This window comes from Nesoenas mayeri (genome assembly GCF_963082525.1).
Source record: "Nesoenas mayeri genome assembly, chromosome: 7".
Classification (NCBI taxonomy): domain Eukaryota; kingdom Metazoa; phylum Chordata; class Aves; order Columbiformes; family Columbidae; genus Nesoenas; species Nesoenas mayeri.
Window position 1 is genome coordinate 4,316,487 of NC_137551.1, and position 11,211 is coordinate 4,327,697.

General features: G+C 44.0%; 1 protein-coding gene across 1 annotated transcript; it reads right to left on the minus strand.

Moving 5' to 3' along the window:
• Nucleotides 1-1,769: 1,769 nt before the first annotated feature.
• Nucleotides 1,770-10,573, minus strand: CISD1 (CDGSH iron sulfur domain 1). The gene is made up of 3 exons (XM_080347360.1): nt 10,509-10,573; nt 5,710-5,915; nt 1,770-4,023 (listed from the first exon to the last, which is right to left on the minus strand). The coding sequence occupies exons 1-3, from the start codon at nt 10,537-10,539 to the stop codon at nt 3,934-3,936; spliced, it is 327 nt and encodes a 108-aa protein (XP_080203486.1). The 5' UTR covers nt 10,540-10,573; the 3' UTR covers nt 1,770-3,933.
• Nucleotides 10,574-11,211: the final 638 nt, after the last annotated feature.

The window sequence follows — 11,211 nt, forward strand, 5'->3', positions numbered from 1 at the left end:
GTCCAGTACTGTGGGATTTCACAAACAGTTCAGGAGGAAAAAATGCAGTTAACAGATGTCTGCTGGAGATACATAACCCTGAAGTCTCAGTTCTACGGGGTTTTGGCTCATAGAACCACTTTAATGAACAGCCACTTTGTACATCTTGTGCTTGGTCTATTAAGAGGTCTAACAAAATGCAACACTTCATTTTCTGTACTTTAATTTATTCCTTTAGCCACCACCTAGCAATGCTACATAGTGTTAAATCTCTTCTAGCTTATGCTCTCCTCCCATCTGCCATTTTATTTCTTCTTTCTCCTTCTCATTTCTCTCTGCACATTTGATTTGGTTTTATGTTATTTAGTTTTTATTCAGCTCCTCTCTGCACTACCCTCAGCATTAGGCACCTTGGAAATCATCCTGCCCGAGAAACACACTGTGCACCACAGCGACCCCACTGCTACAGAGAACAGCAGGGAGCTTGAAGCAGCAGCTCCCTGTACCCATCCTAAATTAATGATGGCTCTTGGAAAACTATCATTCTCCTGCTGGTGCAGAGAAGCCACTCATCAAAGCAGGAAAACCAGGGCTGAACAAGCCAGGGGACACAAAGCAATTGGGAGAACCAGAGAGGGGCTGAGCACTGATCAACTCAGCTACAGGGAGATTGTGCTCTTCCACCTGATCCAGCCAGGGTCTGAGGTGGGTTCAGTCAGCTTGGAAGCTTCAGGAGTTGAACCAAAAAACAATTTAGCTCAGGGTACCTAGAGAAAACCAGCCGATAAGAAAGTTTCTTTGCAACTTCAATGTTTAGTTTCACGCCTACGTTCTTATCCTTCCTGCTATTATAAAATGTTCTTCCGTTACTGGAGTGAGTGACTGTGATAGAGCAGTGACTCACATCTCCATGTCTTTATCTAGCTGCATTACACTGAGAGAAAAATCCTGGTCCAACTGCTGCGCAAAATAGATTTTACAGACGAGCAAGAGAAAAAGATTGAAACTGCAGCAACGTGGTGAAAATGTTAGTAGGGCCTGCGGTCAGCTATGGCTGTTGGGAACTAAAACAGCTGCTAGATTCAAAGCGTATGAGCCTCTGAGCACAGAAAGCTGCTTAGTTGCAAACGTGTTAATGCAGCACTTCCAGATGCTTGGGCTCTGACAGACTGCAATGCTGCTAAGAAAAAATGCACATAAATATATGTATGTATAAAAAAACCCTTTAAACTGGCATTGCCCACACCAAGGAGTGTATCCATTGCACAGCATGTATTTCCTCCTAGTGGGCTGGTGTATGATTGCAATGCTGGCCTCCATTTGAAATTAGCTGTTCGATTGACAGTGCCTGAATTAAATGTGCAAAAAAATACCCGTAACTTACAGCCATCTCCTCTTCAAGAATACAGATTCTAGAAGCACTTGAATATTTGACATTCGCATTATTTTGATGTGTCACTCTCAATTACTGCAGAATTGGTACTTTGCTTACCTTATTGATGAACATATACATGTCAAAACAGAACAGAAATACAGATTTACCCTGGGACAGGAAACCCATCTGTCATGGTACTAAGGAAAAAAATGAAGTGTTCTCTGTGATGCTCATCAAGACTGCTGGCAAGTTTGTCTTTTCATGATCACATTCAAACATGAGTAAGAGGAACTTTCAAGTACGGTACAGAAAGTTGCACGTACATCAAAATCAAATTTAACCACTTTATATCAACATTTATAACTGTGACTCTTCACAAAAACAAACTCACCAGGATGTAAATTAGCCAAGACTCTGCATCCTTGCTTCCCAGGATCAAAACCTTCTCATGGAGCACACTTCCCTGGTGCCCAAACTTCAGGAAATAGTTTTATGACTTCAGTGAACTTTTATTCCTTCAAGAGCAGTCAGGCTTTGCTGCTACCAGGAAAGGGAGTCTCAGAGGAGAACCCAAGCCCGACTCAGGTTTATGATCACAGCAGCACTGGCGTACAGCACTACTCACAGTGTAACCCACCCTGGAAAGAAACTGCACACCCATGAGAAACACAGACATTACAACCTCGAGATTAAGATGAGCTCAATGTGTATTTGACAAAAATACAGAAATATCCAGTGCCATATTCTAATACAGAAATAACTTTGTTTTCAATAAAAGCAAGATATTTGATAATTTAAGGTTAAAACAACTTTCCATATGCATCAGTACTCAGCCACGTAAAAAATAAGAAGTACCTTTACAGTCAAGACAGAACTAAATGTATTTGACTGCAACTTCTTAAAAGCAGAGGTCTCTCACAGACAGCGGTTGCCCCAAACCCTCTTTCTCTACCTCTGTGGCACCTTCTCTGCTTTTTTGTGCCTTCTGCTGAAGTTCAGACCAGTCAGCCAAGACCTCAGCCTCTGAAAGTCTCACATTGAAGAAAATGTTTTGCATATTCTCAATCAGAACCAGTTGTATCAACCAAACTCTTTAAAACAAAACAAAACAAAACCTCTACTGCCCCAAACATGTGGAAGAATCCTTTAGGATCCAGGTTGAAATGTCAGTTTTTGACAAGGCCTTTCTCCAGCTCTGAGGTAGTCTCTCTGTCCCAGGACACCGAGACTAACAGACTGGGTTTAATACAAAACTGCCCTCTGCCACCCCACTCTTTGGGTTTTGCTTTGTAGTCATTTGCATGTTAATAAATCAGAGTTATTTAATTTAAGGAAACCAACATGATAGCCATTAATGCAACCATGTCAGACAAGGGCCATACGGAAGAAGGGTAAGAGCTCTCCTTGTCTCATCCTTTCTTTCCCCCTTGTTTTTTGCTGTTGTCAAAGCCCTTCCTTGTCTCTGTCAGTTATTTCGGTAAAATTAGCTGAACCACATTAACAGGTAGCCCAGGGAGGAAAGAGTTTTAAGACACAGAGCCTAAGGCCACTTAGTAAGAATGGCGTACCTCCCCTCCACAGCAGGACAAGGCCTCCGGAACCAGCCAGAGCAAGAATGGAGCAGACACTAAGAGTGTGGGTGGGATTTTAGTTTTTATTTTTGCTTCTGGAATAAATTGGCATAGCCTCCCCCACAGAAGTGTCCTGTGGTCTGGGGACATTAGCTTAAACTGCTAGAGACCACAAGTGAAACTAAGGCTTTCTAGCAGCAAAGACAACTCTGCCAACCCCTGCCCATTACTCTTGGAGCACTTGGAATCATCCCACTCATCTGTTAAGAAAGCTCTCGCAGAGACCACCTTCCTAATCCTGCTCTAAACACAGGTCTGCAGTTCCGGTAGTATGTTCACTAGTACGGTATGTATGGTAGTAGGGTCAACTTTCAACACTGCTGTAAAATCAAAAGTAAAGTTGCCCTTTAGCCTCATCCTGCTGTAAGCCTTTAATGTTTGTCTGTTCATAGTTAGCAATTTAAAATTTGTTCTTTTACAGAAGCCACACAGAACAGGAGTGTAACAGGCCAAACATGACACCTGCAGAAAATGCAGCACAATCAGAGGTTAAGCTGCATTTTGGCCCCATGACTTCTCTCCTGACATTGCCTTTTACATAGAAATCTATCCAGACCTGTGACTTTAGAACCTCTCCAGGATTTTAGGACCTACATTTTGAACACACATTCTACTGAATAGCTTCAGAGTAGTATACATGTGTTTGAAGAAAATTTAATACCTATTTTCTGATGACGTACATTCTGTGCGTCATTTTAGTTTCATACTCAATTAGAAGGTTCAGCTACTTCACAGGACAAAAAATTTAAGCCATGACTATTTAGTAAATTATGCATTGTAGTGATTAAAACAAGACAAGCATCAGAAAAAATACACATGCTGAAGCCTGATGTATATACTACGCTGGAAAGGCTTCAGTGACATGACAAAGAATTTGTGGTTTTTCCCCCAGTTACAAGTGAGCAGAGGATTTGTCAGACATTCATTTTGTAGCTTCTACTGTCGGCTCTACGCCTCCTTCCTCTTGATGATCAGAGGCCCAACGTTGTCACCAGTTTCCTCGTTGTGCTTTATGTGAGAGCCATCACACAGCGGGAACTGAAAAAAAAAAAAAAACAAAAAAAAAAAAAAAAAAACAAAAAACAAAAAACAAAAAAAAAACACCAAACAAAATAAACATATCTAAAGTACATCCAAAGTCGGAAATAAGAACCTAGGCTGAAAGTTCATTAGAACATCATCATTAAATCCATTGTGACCTCAGAGCACAGCTTCTGTGGTGCTATCTTGGGTCTCCCTGAGTTTTGGCTGAATGCTGGTTTTGTCCATGTGAGCACAGAGTGCATGAGAGGCCTGTTATGAAAAAACAGCAGCTCCGCTCCACTCTATCGAGTGTTCCTGCCTCAGGCCAGTGTGAGGAAGAGGTGGCCGCAGCCAGCATTCAGCGCTATCCCACCTGCAGGGTCTTGCTCTCAGCCTTGCCCCACACTCCGTTTTCCCAGGTGACAGCTGGAGTTTGGTGCAGTCACAGAAGTGGGGTGAGGAAGAGATACTGAACAGATGAATCCTGGACCTGACACAACACGTTCATCTTTGATTAAGATAAAGTAGGCTAGCAAGAGCAGCCAAAGCTCAGAGCCTGGGGGAACTGCACAGTGATCTGGACAGTGCAGCTTATTTCCCTTGGCACTGAATGGGTTTAGATTCTCTGCCACTATTTTTTCTCATGTTCTGTGGCAGTATTCCTTGACTCACAGCTGGGGACTAATACTTATCTGGAAGGCACAGAGGTTGCAGGTCATTGCAAAAGAAAGCAAATTAAATTTTTCCCCCACCAGCTCACACACTTAAAAATGCAGAAGAATAAGAAAACAAATGTTCTAACTGTAAACTAATTACAGTTGGGTTTTACGACAAAAATCTTGTCTCTACACTGGTAAATCTGAACACTGGCTTTTCCCACAAAACTTGACAGGCAGTGCTATGAAGTACCTGCAGAGCACAACATGGAATGGGAACAGGTCACTTAAAGAACTACCTACCACCTGCTTTAGAAGATAATTACATCCCAAGACAGATTTATTGGAAGATCTGGCGTGTCTTTTTTTTTTAAAATACATCCACTCCACAAGACTTTGAACAGCACAAACAAAATAACCTTCGAAGTATACTATTTCAGAAAAACAAAACAGAAAACAAAGCAAAGAAACAAACCAAACAAAAAACAACAAACAAAAAAACCCCACAAACAAACAAAACCCCCACCAACCTGAATATATTCCTGCTTATTTTTTAAAAGTTACTCCCAAACACCCTGGCATAGACCAACTGTTCTGTTATTCCCCATACAGGAGGAATGGCACAGGAAGTCAGCTGTAGTGCACGCGCACCAGCCAGGGTCTTCCCAAAACAATTCTGCACTCGCTCTGTCTACAAGATTTAACGATGGGCTCACACATCGCAAGTGACAATTTGACACTAGCTTCTTAGTCCATTTGTGTTATTAACACCGTGAACTGGTAGCAAGGTACTTTCTGACAGAGTGAGTTTCCAACTTCCTCCAGTACAAGGTGTTAAGGTTCTTTCAGAGCCCTTATTCCTGACTTTTTTCACTAATAGCACTGATCTGCAGGCTTTACTCTGAATGACAGTCTACATAGTTTTATTGATTAGAATACTGCAGAATAGGTGAAGTTAGTTTCCTCTAAATAAAGCAGTTTGAAAATAGCTTTGTTGAAAGACACATGCACCCGAACAAAACTGGACCATTTATTCTTCTCTTACCTTCTTGGATCTCCAACAACGACAGTACACAGCCTTGTCTCCCAGATCTTCCACATCGAATGCGTGGACTACCTTGGGGTTATCCTTCTGGACGCTGGGATTCACCATTGCTTTGCAACATTTGTCTTTAGAGAGAAATTTTTTGTAAGCTAGATACCCAACAGCAGCTGCTCCAGTAGCTAAGGAAACTGCAGCAATCCATTCAACTAGAACAGAAGAGAAGATAAAAAGAGTGACTGTCAGGTTTTGACCACAACATTCTTTTAAAACTACTCAGTAATAAGTGTCTTCATGCTTGTTGCAACACCTTTACTTTTCAACAGACCTTTTTGTTCTGTAGTAGTAACACAGAAATGTAGAACCATATTTTCTTTTGACACTCACCTAGTTAATCTATTCCTTTCTACTGACCAGAGTTCTCCTTCACCCCAGTCCCTTCTACACAAGGATGAAGATTAACCTGGCAGGGTTTTGGGGGATTTTTTTAACCTTTTATTTGGGAATCTCTGATACCAACATCCACAGTATAGTGTTTCCAAGTTAGGCACATTAAACCAGCTATAATACACCCTGTAGCAGAAAAAAAACCCCTGTTGTTTGTTTCAGTTGCAGGAGAGTCACTGCAGAACACTCAGTGTTAGAAAAGAAAGCAGGATCCCCTCAAGCCATGGGTACTGAGTGAGTAGTTCTTAATATAATGCATCTGGTAACTAAAAAAAAGTTAACTGGTGTTTGGCAATGGGGAATTTAATATACCACCACCAGTAACAAAAGACAGCTTAGATTAAATCCCTACTGTGGTATACAGGAAAGAACAAGGATCAAAAAACATTTAGGAATAATAGCACTAGTTAATTTTAACGGAATTAGGTTCCACCTCTGAAAGACAACTTCCATTAAAAAAAACCTCTTTCCACTACCTCTCATCTGCATTTTTCCTCCCTCTAGTTCTCTAAAATCTTTACAGTCTCATTTAGTATAATTTCCTTTTCTACAAGGAATTTTCCTACTTTTTTGTGGCTCTATTGTTTTCTCTCTGTCTCATGAAAACATGCTGGACTTCGGCCCGAAGGTTCTGATTGTAGCAACAGCCCTGGCCCTTTTCCTCAAAGCAGCAGGTGGCTGCTCTTTCTTTGCCTTTTCCACTGTCTCTCCTCACACATGTAGTCGTAACATGTACATACAGACTCTGGCTGACTCTACAAAGAAATCAAACAGGGATTTAAGCTTTAGCACATTTACACCACTTAAAAAAAGTAGAACAGTCTCCAGTTGGAAATTTCTATCCTGTATGTTTGCATCAGATTTGAAAAATGCCAAGCCAGATGGCATCCTCAGAGCAAGAGACCTCGCTGCAGTAAAGGCCAAGGAGAAACAAAAAGCCTTTGCTAGCTTGTGCTGCCTTCCACTGCCAAATGACTTGCTGTATTGCCTCTGTGAGCATGCACTAACAGGATCAAGAGGGTTTCTACCCCATCCCACAGCCTTTTTGAAGACCTATACCAAGGCCTTTCCTCAGCGAAAACACTGTGGTAGCTCATATGCACCAAGCTGGATGTAGCAACACACAGAATTAGATAAATATTTGTACCATTTCTTCAGCCCTGTAAGATCTGGGAAGGCAGGCACTCCTTTAGAGTCTTACTCTAGGAATAAAAGATGCAAAAATGCTTTAGAGTCAATTTTCTTACTAAATGAAGCAGAAGAGACCAACAGACACTGAGACCACCCCTGCAACAAGTGACAAACCCTCCCTGTAACAACAGGGTGATATTAAGGTGCAGAAAACCATCTTTAAGCAAAAAAAATAGGGCATGTTTCACTGCTCCCAAACTCCTTAAACGAATAAAAGCCCTAGAGAGCATACTCCAAATTCAGTGGTTTATATCCATCCAGAGAGTGCTCCCCAGAGCCCTCTGAGCACCCCACAGTCTCACAGCACATCCAGCTCAACCAGCACAGATTCATTTAAAGCAACTGTTACCTCATATCTCAATGACTCTACTTGTTCCCTTGAGGGTGAAATTAATCTGTTACACAGGCACACTGTATACAAACAGCTTAGTATATATATTTTTTTCTTATAATAGATCACAGTTTCCTTTTTACTGTATTAGCTTTTTTCCATTGCTTCTCTGGAGCTATATGAGGGTGGAAATGATATCAACCAATAATATATGAAATCCAAACACTTAAAACACTTTAGATTTCAGCACTGTCTTAATAAACATCATGTAAATTTATGAAAGCTTTTTAAATTTGACAAACAGGCTCTCTTACAACAGTATCATCCTTCAGGGTTTCAGAGGCAGCAAGTTTTGTTGTCAACAGTTGTTTCACAAACAGATTTGGAACAGCTGAAATGCCCATTTCACCTTCCAAATTAAGTTAACCTAAAAGTTCACCTGGAAGGAAAACACTTTTCAGGAGTTTTAAAATATTCAAAGTTCTGTTTCAAAAGGCCTCCGGTGCCAACTTAACAGTTCACTGCAAAACACTTAAGGTCATACACATATTACATGAAAAGGCAACTGTTAACAGAATGACATTGACATGGAATGTCAAGGGGTTTAACTTATTTTTTAAAATAAAAACACTAAGAGCAAATTTGGGTGATTATTAAACAAATCCCAATTCTGGTATAAAACCAAACCAAAATTTGGTATAGAACAGTAACAAGCCAACAGTAGGATTTTGATTTTTTTTTTTTAATATTCTTTGGTCATATCCTAATGAACACAAGATCTGGATCACAAACTTTCTCCTCTCTTCTCTCTCTAAACAGATCAGATATTACTCTAGATGTTTCCAGATCTAGGTTACAGAGATACTTTAGGGTCTACCAGCAAGCTCAGACATATTTTATCTGCAGGAAGAACAGGATTCACCATCTGCACTGACAAGCACATGAAGAAACTGACCCAGTCTTGGCTCCAACCAGGAGCACACTATCCTTGTTACAACGCGTATCAATTTACCTTCCAGGAACTGGCACCAATGTGGGGAATAGTTGCACCCCGACAAAGTTAGTCCAAGACAGGTCTAAGAGACAATTTTCAAGTTAGCGCTGCTGCTTAAAAAACATTCATGTTATTTGAAAGTCAGCTACAGAGTAATAACCCCAGACATGAAAAATTTGTATTTATTTTTCTTCAGAAGCGCTTATAACTTCCAAGTGTTGTTCTCCTCCTCTTGTTGCCAAGGAAGAGGCTTTTATTGTCTAAGACTTGATTACGACAGGCCAGTAGTGTAAACTGTCCACAAGAGATCAGATCACCTTCCTGCAGTCCATGCCTGGAGAAACATCGCGTTTGCTTACCGAAGAGTGTCCCAGAGAGCTGGCTGTACAGAAAGCCTAGTAGTGAAAGTCAAGCAGATAACTCACTTTTACCACTTCACAGCATCCACAAGAAATGGGATTATGACCAACAGATTTAATTTAAGTGAAACTATAAGGTAAAGAGGCCACCTGAGGGAGAAAGACTGTCAGATCTGGGCAATAAGCAGCAAAAGACAAGTCACCGTGATCAGATCTGTGGTCAGCATGGGTCACACCTGCCAACAACCATGTTACTCACAACAAAAAGCACCCGCTGAGCCCTTCACCACCCCTCAAAGGGAAACTTTCCAGCATCTATGCACCCCAATATGCACAGAAGCAATTAACTCTCCAATTATTCCCAGGAATTAAATCCCACAAAAATATGGTAAGGTCCTAGTGCCTAATTTTCAGTAGGGCATAAGGAATCCATATGATTCCCCAAATTAATCAGCCTGGGACACACATGAGCTGCAGACAAAGCTGTGACCCTGCCAGTCGCTTGTCAAGTCTAATCTGGACAGAAATCACATTAACCCTGTGTCACTGCCTCCTAAACAAAGCACCTCCAGACGCTCTGTGCGGCAGCTCCGCTGCTCTCCTAGAATAAGGAGAACATCTCCAGGTTGATTAGGTTCTTCTCCCTCCCCCACAAACTAAATTTCCTTCTCAATTCCTAGTATACAGGAGCTGTTTTGGTTCTTGCAAGCTTACAAATGATAGCAAACTGCCCTTGGGGATGCAACCTGGCTGCAAACTCTCATCAAGTCATCATCCTCAGGGCTTTGGTTATTTTAATAAGCACAACCCTTCATTACTGTAACCCAGTCTGGACTACGCTGATGCCTTTGCCAACACTTCTGTACCAGCAGTGTACCCCCCCCTACCCACCCCCCAAAAAAAATCTATCTAGATGGAGGCCCCCAACTTAAGGACATAAGCCACGAGCAGCTTTGCAACTGGGGACCACAGCCGCGCAGGATTAAGCGCATTTTTTTCTAGAGGAAATCAGGTAATTCAGCTGTTCCACTCCACCCATCCATCCCCAGCCTCCCGTCCCGCTCAGTGGCGCTTCAACCACACGTGGCTCTGGTTCCCCGCACAGCGCAATGGATGCAATGACATCTACACCTCATATCAACTACGAGGCCTGAACAAAAGCACCACCCGGCCGCCAGGGGCCCAAACGAACCGGCGGTGCCTGAGCGGGCGCTCACCGGGGGAAGGCGAGGCGAGGCGAGGCGAGGCGGGCCGGGCCGGGCCGGGCCAGGCCAGGCCAGGCCAGGGGTCCCGCCCGTCCCGCTGCGGAGGGGATCCCGCTCACCCCGGGGACACCCGCGTCCTCGCAGGGCGCCGCCATTTTGTCCCCGGAGGGGGGGTCGCCCAAGGGCGGCACCGCGCCATTCACGCGCCGCGCCATTCATACACCGCCCACCCCGCCCCCGCCGAGCACCCGGGGTGGCCGCGCCCGCCCCCATACCCCGCACGGGCGCGTTCTGCCCCAACCCCATGACCACCGCTCCACACGCCGCCGCTGGCACGCGCAGCTCCGCGCGCATGCGCAGGCCGCCGGCCGACCCTCCCACCACAAAATGGCGGCGGGACCCGCCCACTTAAAGAGACCGGCGCCGGGAAAAGAGGCTCTCGGGGTGGGCGCGCTGCGGGGGAAGGTGGGCTTTGAGGGTGCTCTGAGCGGGTGGTGGGTGTTGCTGTGTGACCGGCCCCGTGGGTAGGCTCTGCGAGTGGAGCTGTCTGGGGCCTACTCAGCCGTCTTTTCGACTAGTACGCCCCTCCTGTTTACTCTGAACACAGGAGGTTCCACCTGAATTTGAGAAGAAACTGCTTCCCAGTGAGGGTGCCATAGCCTGGCCCAGGCTGCCCAGGGAGGTTGTAGAGTCTTCTTCTCTGCAGACATTTCAACCCGCCTGGACACCTTCCTGTGTAACCTCATCTGGGTGTTCCTGCTCCTGCTCCACCGTGAATGTGACATGCGGCTGTTCCTGGCAGCCCCGGCGCCCTGCGCCGTCCATTCCCTCCGTTCCTCCGCGCACCTGTGAAGGACGCGGCCTTCAAACACCTTTTGTCCTCTGAGCACAAACAGCCCTCATAGCGGTTTAGTTTCCCAGTCATCCACCGAATTCCCAGGGGGAGAGGACAAGATAAAAGACAAGCCTGCTCACCAA